Here is a 14,849-nt window from a genome sequence, read left to right as displayed (position 1 = left end):
TAAAAAGATATAATCCTAGTGTCTTTAACGGGATAAAACTTATTGGCACAAAGCAATTTGTATAAGTATAATAATGCGTCATAATGCACGTCTCCAAAATAAACAAACGAGTTAAAACTGTACACGCTATTCAGGTGTACACAAACCAGACCTACTCTGGGCAGGACAGGTATATAAAAAATGTTTCCCAATATAAGATTGCATATAGAGTTCGTTTTCTCTTGCCGGCTTATTGTAAATGTTGCATAATCCTTTCAAACAGATGAGCTGGAGATGGCTATTATGGATATAGGGTGACTAAAACAATACTCTGTATCGCTCACGTGCCTACATGTACAAGCTTGTTTCTACGTATAAGCGCTTTGTTCAGAACAACTCATGATAATGATAACGTCTCTCTTTTCTAATGACCTGCCTATTACGACCCTTACATCGCGACAAGAATGTTCCACTTCCTTCGAAAACTATAATCTCTGCGTGCTGTCATTTTTTCAAATCTGTATCAAGCTTTGGACATTCTGCGGAAAAGCACGAAGCTGTGGGATCATCAGAATCTATTAGCAACCAGATATTGTTCTTCTCCCTTTTGTCCGATAACTGTACCTTGATATGCACGAAATAATCATAATTCCTAAATACTAGCTGAATTATATACAGGATCATAGTATCATGTTATGGCCAACATTTTTTCGTAACGTAATAACCATTATATATAATAATAGCTGATATAAACCTTGAAGTTCATTAAGATTTATATCAGCTCTAGAAATGTTGGTCGCTTACTACGAAGTGTGTTTATAGCTATTTCAAACAATATATTAACAGTAAAATCAAAAATGGAGTAATCATGTAGCTTTGACATGGACGACTAGGGCGGTATCTCGGTAGTGAAGCTGCCACTCGAACATTGGAAAGCCGCTCGATCTATTAACCAATACATGCACGTCGCTCTTTGTGATCCTAGAAGAAAAAAATCACTGCCCTTAAGCTGCTCCGGCTACACAGATACAGACTTCGGCAAACTAGCTCCGTAAGCTACAGGATGAATTAAAATCACAGCTTTCTCAAAACACCTGAACATAGGACTTCTTCTAATAATACTATTAGATGCACAAGCATCAGGTCTTCATATTTTATAGCATTATTCCGAATTACTATATTTGTACCATCATGTTATCGTCTATTGTGCTTTAGTCCAAACGATTTGGTATTGGTCTGGCAGGTAACAACATTGCCCCCATTATTAAACTTGCTAATTTACAATAAAATAATTCATATTCGGTATTTTCCGCTGCTAAGTAATTTGTAAAGATAGAATTTCATCTGTCGGTTTCCAATAAAAATCTCCAAACCATTCTGGTTTACCCATTCTCACTATTATAGAATTACGTTAGAGACAGATCCGAGAAACAACCGCAAGTGAGAGGGCGCACTTGTCGCGGAAAACAGGATAATAACCATTAATAATGTGCGCTTTTACAAGCAACTCAGTCTTCGTTAATAGAACGAGCATTTATTTAGACAACCAAGTGCTCGATCATCACGTTTCGTAAACCTGTATGAATGTTGTGTTTAAACGAATTTCGAAAATGTTCATAGGCCTACTTTTAATGATCTAAGGCGTAGATAGCGAGCAGATTTGGCAACAGTTCAAAAAGGCTGTAGTAACTTTGATGAACCGAATGTTCGATAATAAACGTACTGATAATTGCACTCGAAGACCTTACATTTTCATTTTGTACTGGAGTTTTTATAACCAAATAAATGCTACCTGACGGTAGCTCACCCTTCCTAAACACAATAACCTATTACGAAGAACCAAATGCTTCATCGAATGCATGTTTTTTGGATAATTTTCGGAAGGGGACACAAATCTAGACAAGGATTCGAGGTCGACAGACGATGGTACAAGAAGTTTTAGGTAATAATATGTATTGTAGTAGTAAAGGAGTTAAGGCAAAAATGAGGTCATAGAAGCTATGCTGTTTGTTTGTATCGTGATTAATCCATGAGTACATGTTTGTTAAATGTTTGTCTACTGACCGACTGTTGACTTAAGGTTGCTCTGTGTTTTTTAGGTAAAGACTACTATACATATTTAAGGTCTGCTACTTCAGTACACAATTCACGTATGTCGAGATGGCGATTATAATCGAAGGTGTTTCTGATTCGATTTCCAAAGAGTCTTCAATTTTCTATGAGTTTCAAACAAAAAGATCTGTCTAAACTAAATAACGAGTTTGTAGGGTAAGGTAAAAAGGGTGCATAGTCTGAATTTCAATAAATATTACGATGTCCTGTCGTTTATTTGTAGCTGCTGTTTTGTTCGTCTTGCGTAAACCTTTCCTAGATCTATAAAAGGGCTTTTATATTCTGACCCTTAGATTTTTTAGACCCTTAGATAGCTACTTTAGTGGACTGATAACATGATTGTTTGCCCTGCTCAGGCTAGGTGATGAGACGATGGTTCAGTATGTGGTATCGAAAGACGCTATTACGTTGGCAGTTAGCATTGTGATTAACGAAGGCGTTACTATTGAGTAGGCACATAATTAGCAAGCAAGAGGTATTGAAGAAGCTATTAGATGCTACTCAGCGCCTAGAGAAGTGCTGCCAAAAATGAAAACAACTTAACAACACGTCTTACTTCACTGGGAATTAAAATACGAATTTAGTTAACTAATAAAATATTAGTGTTGCCTTCATTAGCTGTTAAATGTTATTAATTACGTCCATGTCATTGTTTGACGATGGGCTGTATCTGAACCGCAATGTAATTTACGTGTGGGTTCCGAGAAATAATTTATACCGGGCTAAAACCCAAGCAGTATATTTGGGTGTACGAACGAAGCAGACGACTTTTCCACGATATGACGGATTTCCTTTGGGCTGCCCATCCAGCCAAATTTATGACACCCACTATCATTACTGATGCTGTATTTTGTCCTGGTTCAAGGCTATCACAAGCGGCTGCAGTTTTTAGGTGTTTTGAATCTGCAGAGTTAACTGTTCGATAGCCTCGAGAACTCACTTCGTTAGAATAGACGATAATACAGCAAATAGTTTTCCACTATCTATAATTATCCCTCAGTCAAGATGTACGCTAATTCTTCGGATGTTCTTCGCATCCGACGCATGATTTTGTTTAGCTTACCTCAACATTGTACTCGAGGGTCGTGGGCCTGCGGATGTCTCCTGCAATGATCTGACCGTCCCGGCCGGGACCAAAGGCTAGCTTATATCCTCCATCCAATTTCGATAACTGATCGAGTAAAGCTAGACGATCCTTTGTCGCCAGGCAGTCCGCCATCGAATCATATTGTTCAACTACCGAACGATTGTTGTTGAAACAGTCCATAAAGTTGGCTACTGTGAATAGCAGGTTCTGGCCGTCTGCCTCTTTAAAAAACGCTAAAGTATTCGCAGCTCCGCTTAACAGAAGAGCTCTACGAAATAGACCCTTTGTAGCTGGAGACGACGTATGTATTGAGGCTGAAATGGCGCCTGCACTCTGTCCAGCAATTGTTACTAAGTTGAGGTCGCCACCAAAAAACTCCACATTGCGTTGGATAAACTTGAGCGCTAAGAGTTGGTCGAACAGACCCTGGTTCCCAGGAGCCGACTTACCCGTAGAATTCAAGAAGCCAAACAAGCTGACACGGTATGCCGGAAAAGCGATCACCGAATCGGTTTCGGCTGCAAACTCCACTCCGTCGTACAGAGCAAGGTTATTGTCTCCCCACTGGTAGAAGCCCCCATAAAAGTACACCATAACAGGCTTCTTTTCTGAGCTCGACGTGTCGGCTGAGGCAAAAATATTCATATAGAGACAATCATCATCGTTCATTTCGTTTTCGAGCCTGATACCTGGTACAATCATCGGGATTTGTGGACACATCGGCTTTTTCGTGAGTGCGTCTCTAGTGATGTTCGGGTCGACAGGATCCAGAGGTTCGGGGCGCTTAAAACGACGCTTTCCCACAGGCGGTTTGGCAAATGGTACTCCAATGAAAACATTGATATCCTTACCCTCGATCGATCTCATCTTATAGCCACGCAGATTACCCACCTCGGTTTTGACGTTCACGTATTGCACCTCGATGGGTTCCTGGGCTGCCACATTGTTTACAATTGATGATGACATTAAACAAATGAAACATATGATTGTTGATAGAGTCCGTGTTATATATATCTTGGTTGAGCACGTCGTACTGTTCAATACCGGAGACATTTTTCACATGAATCTGTTTAGTAACTGGTTCGCGCGTGTCCACTTTAAAAGTAAGGGTCGCCTTTGGCGACGATTTTCCGATAGTCGATGGACGCTGGCTGACGCCAAGTGTTACCTTGGTGAGGGCCGCAAGAAGACCCTTTCCGGCGAGCGCGCTTCTTTGCTGATGGTTATTCCAGCAAAAGCGGTACAACCAGCATTGGTACGATATATAGATAACTTCGTTTTGTGTCTAGTGTCTATTAAAAATAATATTAGCAGTTGGAGTAGAAGTACAACGCTAAGTCAGGCAAGCGTCATCACTAAACATAAATAATGCAGGGCGAAACGACGCAACAACATACGTGTGCGATAAAAATACATCAACCCACGGTTTGTCGTGGGCTATTCACATCCGCCATGATAGATCAGGCTATCTTGACATCCGGAGGTCTTTTGCTTTGTATATTTATAACAGAACTGTATCTGGACGGTGACCACAGACCGACTCTACGCTTGACTTATATGGCAAAAACAAGATGCTAATCGCTACATTGCGTCTCAGGTAATTGCCCCTCTTGCCAGAATGTACGGATATATGGTGAAAGAGGTACGGAGTACAGTGCCGTGAACCTTAATAATGACGTGCAGCGCAATATAACGGTTTATTTGTATATATATACACAAAGAATATACTTTACAGTAAGCGTTCTATAATTTATAACGCTTATGCTTGTAACACAGAAGCATGACACATTCCTTGTAATCTTGGAATACATACATTTATTCGGGCCATATTTTTATGTTGGGTGGCAAAGGAACCATTGTACTTAAATATGTTCGTTAATTTTCTTGATTCCTACACTGAAAGATATACGTCAAGAATTATTTTCTGTATGATGCTACGTCCACGCAGCCGCTAACTGTTAACACGGTGTTGCTATCCATTAGCTTGTACTACAAACGAGTTGTTTTTAAATACAAATGTTGTGTGTGCAGTACATTTAGATTCGCGTATATGACTCCAGGAACTTATGTCTCAAGAGCAATGATCTGGTTCGGATCTCTGTACGCTTTCGATCTTTTTCGCGGTAGCCGAAAGCAGCAAACAAAAGCAAGACAGAAGCCCGCCATTGTTCTTGAGTGCCGAAGTTATGCTTCGTATTTTTATTTAACTGATGTGAGTCCCACCATTAACCGATGAGACATACCCTTGAAGCGTTTACTTGAGACCCGATAGGAATCATATTTCCAAGGCCATTATGTATGAAGCTGACAGAAGTTGTGGAATTTATCATATAGAATATATTATCCACTCAAACATATCGAGATTTTCGAACGTCCAATTGGATAGTTAACGCATGCAGTAGGCCCCGTAAAAAATCACAGGGGCTTGCTTAGCACCTAAAGTAATATTTAATAGTATACAGGTATTCGCTTTAGATAAACAAGCTCAAATTGAGGTATAGGTTCTGGGGCAAATCGGCAACAGCAGTATTCAGAAAAGTCATTCAGCGTTCTTTCGCATCATCGCATTTCAGATGCGGGTCAATGACAGCGACCTTTCGTCCCTAATTTCTCTAATTCATCATTATTCTATTCGTTTCAACCAACTCACGGAACACATGCGTTTTACCATACCCTATAAGATCCCCAGGTGCTATGTTTTTCTGTACAAGATGTAGTCATGCGCTTCTGTACTTTGTTCGGGAAGTCTCTTTGACCGGGCGCATCCATTTAAGAAAATGTTTATATAGCAAATTTACACGCTCATACGATACAATTGTATTTTTGTACAAACAAACAGATATAAAATCAAACCGAACTCATTAAATGTCTTTTTGAGTAGCATTTCAAGTACTTAAAATATATACATTTATAACAACTTGTTCTATATGATACTCTATACTATACATATGGTCGTTTCACGAGCCTGGTTGAAGCTGATGTCATAAGACGATTTATAGTCGATTTAGGATACGCGAGGTTGTTTGGACCTGCCAATAGTTGCAGATTTTGTACCATGATAGTAGAATTTTTCGGTTAGACATCTTGCCTGGCAATTGAACTTGTGGGCAGCTTGCAGCATTATACATATCACAAAGTTGCTTACATCTAGTGCAAGCACAGTATTTATCAGGTTTGAAGAAAAGGAAGATATTTCTGGACTCTTCATAGGTGATGGTAAAAGCCTTGAATTGCATAGCGGCTCAATACACGTTTGTTGCACCAATCAAGCCTTTTTCCAAATCTTGTCCATCATTTGATGAAATTTGAAATCGACTTCCAAGAATTTTGAGTCCCATTGTACCAGGCTATCTTGAAGCCTTGGAGTCGACAATAGTTTAAAACGGCAATGGAAGCATTCATCGAAGAGTCCCGTTGCTAACAGGAGGGAGACAAGTCTTGGGGAGGGCAAGGGAGACAAGACGCATTGTCCGGTAGAATCTTAAAGCTCTTTTAAGAAACAAGACCTTTGTTTGTTTCTAATACTCTAGTTTCTTTACTGTGAGCACCCCTGATTAAGCTCGCTCCGTATGTGGAACCCGACACAGCTTTTTGGGTCGAAACGTCGCAAAGCCATCGAGAGGGACAATCTACTGGCGCCAAGTGTTGAGGGCGAAGCTATTAAGGCTTCTTTGCAACCTGTCGGTAATATGGTGGTAGAAACTTCGAGCTTCAAAGCAGACTAGGAATCCTAGGAAGATGAATCAATGAACATATGTCAGCGGTCAGCCAGAAAGATATAGCGTGTCATGATTCGCAGCCTCGTCACCTCTTCTGAATTTCAATGCCTCGAACTTGGTTAGGTGAACGGTCGGTTCCAATTCCGAGACGGCGGAATGTAACCTGGATAAGACATGTCTGCATATGGAAACCAGCGTTCTCATAAACAACTAAGCCGCCTGCAGAGAGCATAATCTTCACCACATTTTTTGGCCCATGTATGTCATTGGGAAGATCCTTGAGGAACGCTAAGAAAAGGAAAGTGCTCAAGTTATCACCATAAACTACACTAGTAGTTTGGAAGAACGCTGGCCACTGCGAAATCCCAACATTTGTTGTTATCTAAAATATCGCTGCAATTAAGTTAAGCAGGTTCGGGAAAACGCTGACATCGGCAAAAATGCTTAACACTAAACACTTTGCAACGCAGTAGAAGACAGCGTTCAAGTCTACATGCACTGCATGACTATATTGCCGCAAGCAGCTTAAGATTTGCGGCCTTCTCCACTACATCGATTGGTTTGGGTCGCTGTTGTTTTTTGGGATAATGAAAAGCGTTGCATCCTGCCAAAGAGAAAGAAGCAGTGCAGAACGAAGACATTTGTTGAACAGTCGTCCGTATGGCACCAGTTCAACGATGGTCTTCCGTCCCAAATCAGCCTTTCTTGAGCGTAGCCATTTATCTCCAGGTCAAGGAGCTCCTGAAGCAGTCTTTTGCATTGTCATTTGTCCCACGTTGCACTGAACAGTGAGATCCCTTAAGGTACGGTATTACCAGATGCGAATATTTCAGTGAAGTTGTCCATGAACACTCATGAAGCGATAGAAGACGATGTACACTTGTCACGGAAATCAAGTCACTTATATGCCGGACGTTCGGTCCGCTTTTTTTTTTGAAACAGCCTTCCGCTGATTCAGGTTTTTCTTTTGGTAGGTAGCATGTGTCTTCCGGAAAACCACTTTGAACACAGCGGCCAATGGCTCCGTTGCCAGTTGTAGTGCGATTAATGGACCAAAGGCATCCTGGGCACGGCAGGCGAAGTGGCATCATAGCCGGCGTGTCCTCGGACAGGACGAAGAAACCGATGATTGCAGGATGTCAACAAAATGACGCAAATAAACCTCAGTATATATTGTGTTTAGCACAGAAAAGATCGCATGAGTCCGTTTCAGAGGCTTCTGGACAGGCAATGGTCCTAAGCAGACCCTGAAGTCTAATTCGACAGGAATGTGTATCTGAAGCTATCCGTCCTCCTATAAAGGGTATTCTTTCCAAAATATGTGATTTAATCACAGATATTTACGACAGGGCTACCTACAGCACTGGCAACGTCAGGGGATTGACCACCCAACAGTGATGCTTATCAGTCTGATAGTGCTTTAGATGTTGTAACGTTATAGAATAAACAGATGACCGAACCTCCGAAGATCTGCGGCATCCTCAATAAAAATACTGATAATGCTCATGCAAATAAATGTCACGAAAAGTAAACGTTGTTTTAAAGAGGCAACGAATAAGGGAATGTTTTATTAACTAAACAGTTGTTGTTGAGGCATTTAAAACATAATAAAAGCAGAAAATACTTTGAGTAACGAAATGCATTGGCCTTATTTTTGTATAAGTATGTGATATATATATTAAAGATCAATAAATAGTTATGTTACGCTGATCTGTACTCAAATAAGAACGAAAGAAAACCTCTAAAATAGAACATATACTATAAAGAAAAGAATTGACCTAAACAGTTATATCATATATAGCGTTTTTGTGCACGAAGGTTTACATTATTATACGTATTCTTCTTCTCGTTCTGCCTATAATAACATCGTAGATCATAATCAATATAAAGATAACTGTTGTGATACCTGTACAAATGTTTTTTTTTTACACAAAAAAAAAGCATGTATTTATGAAATCAAACATAATAATATTAAGTTAGTTTAGACCATCGCCTATCTAGCATTTATGATATTGCGTATACCTTGCAAACAATAATGGCTTTCCTCTGTGCATTGCGCGATCAAGCTGTTAGCTTTCGTGATATAGATGTATTATGTTGGAGGCTACTTTTACTGTTGACTAATGAAACACCTGTTCAATACAGTCAATTAATGATGCAACTGTATGAATATCCCTAGACATTATTTACGATGAAGCATGAGGTCCATCCCAGTAGGATTACACACATCTATTTCGTTCAGGAACCCCAGAGGTAAAGCGAACGACTTTTGCGAAGGAAAAAGTAAATAAAGCTGAAGCTGAAATTCTTCCGTAACGTATTCACAGAAAAGCTATTTAGGAATATTCAACATTCGGGGACGGCCAGATCAAGTGAACTATAACGGCGGTAGCTGTAGTCAACAGGAAGAGGACAACTAACTGAATTGACTCAAAGAAGCCCGACGGATGTTGTCGCAGCAGTACCGAAACAAGTGCAAGTTAATACAAAATACGCAACATTGTTGCACAACTGGGTTGTTGACGTTTGAGGAGTAACCCTTATAAGCTTCACAAACATTATCACACGTACGATACTTGAAAATATACACAACATAAGCATTTGTGTTTTTTTATTGATTATAATCATATCAAATCAGAATAAAAAAAGAAACGATTTTGCAAATACGAACAAACGAATATGCAAATTTTATAAAAATGAGAATCAATCACTAATCGACATAACATTTTTTTATGTTCTGGCAATGCAGTACATTATTATCACGTGTCTTCAGTTGATTCATTTGTCTCTTCAATTAAAAGGTTCTAAAACAGGTAAGAAAACCATCGCACACCCTCTTCCGGGGACAGCATATTGATAATGTTACTGCTTTTCTCAAAACAGCATTTCTGAAGCACATATACATCGACAAATCTATGTCTTAATGATTTTGACGTCGTTATCGCGGCATGGCGATGCCAAAATGATACCGGCTATCTAGCATGAGGACAAAAATGTCATAATTTGTGGGGAATGCCTTGATAAAACGTTCTTATTACTAAAACCGAAGTAACCCCGTATTGAACCAGTAACCAAGGGGCTAATTATAATCAAAGAAAAACAGAAAACTGTGAGCGTGTACTGTCCGACCGATTGTAAATAAAAACTAGATTAAAATCTTATCCAACCTGTTATTTCGCACTTTCTACGGGAAATTTGCTAAGATCACCAGAAGCCCGTTGATAATTGCGAATCAGCTTTGTAAAGTTAAAAGACTTTTTCGTGTTCTTATTTTAGTCCTGGACTCGGATGTATAATTATTTGTATCAACAATTCAATACGGAAAATAATGAGAAATAGGCCGATTTTTAATAAAATTGCAAAATGAAAATTACGTATTTGTAAGGCCAAGCGCATGCGCCTCACAATATCTGAGGTAGTGTTTAGAGGCGAAACTGAAGCGCCGAAAATTCTCAGATAGTCCAGGTGGGATGTCAGCTAATTGCTCCTCGAAGCTTTCTAAAAATACCTTTATATTTCATTCAGGTTTATTTATATTCAAAAACGATTTTTATTTTTTTTGTCCTAAAAACGATATTTTTCGAAGCTCTGCAGGGTTCGTTGCTTTCTAAACGCATTTTTCCATTTTTGTGTGGGACATAGCTGGCTGCTAAAAAAGACTGCCTCGTTCAGTTATAATATTGTATAATATGAACTTTTTTAGGAAAAAATAAAGCAGTTATATGTCTTTGTTAGCATAGCGTGCTAAGCTATACATGGATTTTGTGCGTACCGCTGCAAAAGTCAGCTATGCATTGCTATATACATTGACACCTACATGAGTTTAAAATTGTTTCTAATAGTTACTGCTCAAATAACATCCTCGTGAATGAAGTAAACACTAAAGCAGGACACTTGTTAGCCAGATTGCTGTAAGACGTGTGGTAGAAAATCTCTCGAAACTGGTAAACGCGCGATATTGCACACTATAAGAATAAGATATAAGTCGAATCACAGCACAACGTATAACTAACGACTAGACAAACGTTGACGATAGTAGTCAGAATTTTCAAGGAGACTTCAGAAGTGGTCCAGACATAGCAATTTAGCCTACTTCATAGTAAAATATCGTGACGGTGCTTTGGTAACATGGAAAAAGTACTTGGGTACAACAAAGGCGAACAAAAACAAAGAAGTAAGTTAGATATTTAGACGGAACATCGGCGAAGGAATTTTAAAAAAATTCGAAGCTTGGATACTTCCACTAAGCAACTCGATCTTTGTTTTAGTAGGTTGACTAGGTATAAGGTTAAAACGGGTGATAATTATAGTATCTTCGCTATCAACCAAAGCTTGATCGAGAACATGGACGCATGTTGTTCTTCAATTGTTTAATAGCGTTTGCATCTTCGATTTAAAATTTATCCTCAATAACAGTCCACAAATTCACTCTACTATCATTCAACTCTTCTAATTCACTACGGCTTAAGCGGCGACATATTTAAGGAAGGTCTCTAGATTAACCTAAGAGAAGAAAGATATCCAGTAAGCGCTTCTAATCTACGCAAGGCTTGGTTGAAAGTTGAGGTGCCCTAGACTCGACCCTTAAAGCAACGCCTTGATCGACAACAATAGGCACTGAGTGAAGACCAAGAGTATAAAAATGATGTAGCAGGATACGCCGAAAGATAAAGCTAGCAAAAGTAGAAAAAGACTTGGCCGTTTGAAGCGGCTTTTAAGGCTGTCGGCAGTGGTAGGGAGACATGTTGAAAACAATTTGGACCTCCCAGACCGAAGAGTTGAATTTAGCGATGAATGCGGGATTTCTGAGGATACGACCATGGCACCTACCTTACGATGATGTAAATAAGGCCTGAGAGTATACGCTCATGACTTCACTATTACAATAAGGGAGTGGAGATCTGATTTACCTGAAACGTCGGTCAACAAAGTTCTAATTAAATTTTGTGAATAACTAGTAAAAAAAAAAATGGCCTGCCCCTGCCTCAGCTAAAAGCAAAGGGCTTTTGTTCATCGGAAGGAAAAATGCAGATAAATTGAGCTTTTCTTGAGCAACGAGAAAATTAGAATGATAAACATGGGTAAACTATTAGGCTTCGCAAGTCGGTTACCTAAATCGATTAACTTTCCATTCTTTTTTCTTACTGTTTTGGTCTCCATTATGGTTTACACTGGTATCAACGACAACAGGGACCAGAACATTATTAACAGGGAGCAGAAAAACTTAGCCTACCTCTACATTTTGTATCATTCTGTTCGCAGTATCTCTTCGGCCCAGCTGGATTAATAAGCCCTTAGGAGAACTGATATGTTACACGACCCAGTTTCTGAGAGAAAATGCGAACGTCTGAGGTTACCTACACGAAATAGGCAAGGCGCTTTCCATGGCGTACACTATCATAGCTACGTTGGAAAATATGCTGAAGCACACTTCGGTGGATTTTTCTTTGCGCGAAGCTCTATTGCTGAACGTAAGATTTGGAGAGCGACGGGGCCGATCCCTGAGAGTCTGTTTGGCACATTTGTGCAATGGTCGAACTATGGCATTGAGGTCAATCACTGCCTACAGACACACTGCTTTAAAAAAGACTAAACAGAAGAAGAGTGGAGCGACTGATTAATCAATTAAACTAAATACTGGCAGATGCACATAGTTTAACGGAGTCTGAAGGGATAGGGGGCCTAATGGGCAGCTAGTCGATCATACGCGGGATGCTTACACACAGGCAGGTTACAGGTAAAAGAACCTTAAAGACTCTGCAGGCATTCGGCGCGTCTGGCAAGCGGGAAAATTCGATGCTAGGATAGACAAAGGCGCGAATAAATTTACAAATACAGTAGACGGCCCAGCAAGCCTTGCTTTAAAGCAATATTGGTATCAGCTTTAAATCAAGGTCCAAGGAAGCGAGATTCAGGGTTTAGTGGGTGAGGGCCTCACCTATTTGAAATGCTTACTAAGCGACAATTGTAGTCGACCAACGTATTTGTGCAAACCCTTCACATGTCCATTCCCCTTCGCTCCAATTTCAATTGCACACAAAACACAAATGGCAACTTTGCTAGCTATGTATAGCTATGTAGCTGAGACAATAAACGGGTAACATCTCAAAACAACAAAATCGGAGCATACAGAAGAGTATGTATGCAGTAGGCACACATAGTAAATGGTGATATCATCTGGAGAAGGCTACCGTATTTTATGTATCTTAGTCCGATTTTTTACTTTTAGATGGCCTTAATTAACGAACTGCCCCTTGCGACTCTGCTCAAGTAGGACAAGTACTAAAGCTCCTCACTGCGGTAATATCATAAAGGCCCAAATCCGTCATTGAAATTCGCGGAAATTTTCATTTCCGATTCACCGACGAACAAAAGATTAAGTTGATAATGTTTTTTAACATTTTACGCGCAGGAAGAGAACTATTGTTGCGCTTTTAATTTAGTCAAAAATTTCCGCTTTCCTCGTTACTTCAGCTTTTGTGTCGTTTTTTGATTGCAACAATCTAACCAATCTCGCATTTATAAATAGTGAAATATTTATCGTATGGGTTATTTTTATGTACTTTTTTGATTTACTTAAACCGCACTAGAGAGCCCTGAATGCCTCGTTATCACGCTATAATTTCTGAAGAAGAAAGCAACAGCTAAAAACAACATTCAGTCGACGAATAATTAAGGCTGGTCCGGAGTTAGGTTTGAATATTTGGCAGGACTTCACAGCGTTTAATGATGTTGTATTGAGCTTCTATGTATTTAACATTGCGTGCATAAACGCACGACCACTTAACCTTTCATAACAGTCCGAACATTTATTATTCTTGAAAAAGTAGATTTCCTTATCTTAAATTAATTGAATTTGGTTCTCAAGGTCGCAAGGGCAGCGGACTTGTATGATTACTCTAAGAATGTGTTTATCACAGATGCAGCTGCTCACGTACTCAAACTTTCCCTCATATTATCTAAAAGTGTTTACAACGTGGAATGCACGCTACGGGGGAGAGCTCATTTTTAAATGATGCAAAGTTAGCAAGCTAAGGTACGAAATGAACCAGTAACAACCAAAATTTATAATTAATAAAAAAAAATGACTGCACTCTTCAACTATACTTTTCATAATGAGTAGTTCTGCTAAAAGGTACGCTGTATTGCTTGTTGTTGATTGCGATATTTTCCCCTTAAGCGTCTTAATCGCTTTTAAGTAAGAGCAGAGTTGTGCATTACGTCAAACGGCTCGAAAATCTAAGCCCATTTAAGCCCTATACGTGTTGCACTCAGCTATTCGCCAAAAGAGTGGAGAAGTAGCAATGCGGAAGTTGCTTTGAATCAATCCAGCAAAACCCCTAACCGAAACAAAATTTCGTTTCTTGTCGTATTTTCATAAACTTCAACTTGATTGATTTCTGCATGCTGGTTACATCAACGCGTGTGTCTCTGAAGCCTGTTACGCGTTATGCCCTCATAGAAGCAAGTTCGTATCACATCTCGAATCAGAGTATCTATTGCTGCTGTCATTGTGAACAGCTGTTCGGCAAATTCTTCGCGATAAGGATTTCGCGAAGTGTCGGTTTATTCAACAAGACCTGACATACTAAGAGTAAAATGTCACAAGCTTAAAAACTCAAAGGACTTGCTAAAAAACTTTCTAAGTGGATCGAAGAGTTACTTAGAACATTACAGACGGTTCAGTTTTCCTTCGTTATTTTCAAACAGTCAGTGTAGACAATTTTGAGATCAAACAAGCCAGCGTAGACTTCGTTTTGGGTTGATTTGTTCGATGAACAGTCACATTTAATTTATCTTCATGTCTTAAATATTCGTATAGGGTAATCTGTTTCAAGGATTAAAAGAAACTTACGCATTGGTAATTAACGTTTGTTTACAAACGCTGTAGAAGTATAAACAATTCATCCTAAACAGACCTCTTTTACTCATTTAGCTTAAGCAGTTTATCC

At 39.4% G+C, this 14,849-nt stretch overlaps 1 protein-coding gene across 1 annotated transcript in view; it reads right to left on the bottom strand.

Annotated features, from left to right (window-relative positions):
* The window catches only part of LOC111261584 (acetylcholinesterase-1), a 41,210-nt gene extending 36,923 nt beyond the window's left edge, over positions 1–4,287 (bottom strand). The window contains exon 1 of the mRNA XM_022835187.1: positions 3,155–4,287. Coding sequence (XP_022690922.1) covers positions 3,155–4,231 — 1,077 coding nt within the window. The 5' untranslated portion in view covers positions 4,232–4,287. The remainder of the gene's footprint in view (positions 1–3,154) is intronic.
* Positions 4,288–14,849: the final 10,562 nt, after the last annotated feature.

The sequence above is a fragment of the Varroa jacobsoni genome, unplaced genomic scaffold (assembly GCF_002532875.2).
Source record: "Varroa jacobsoni isolate VJ856 unplaced genomic scaffold, vjacob_1.0 scaffold_569, whole genome shotgun sequence".
Taxonomy (NCBI): domain Eukaryota; kingdom Metazoa; phylum Arthropoda; class Arachnida; order Mesostigmata; family Varroidae; genus Varroa; species Varroa jacobsoni.
Note: the sequence above shows the minus strand (reverse complement) of the source record. Positions and strands in the feature narration are given on the sequence as shown.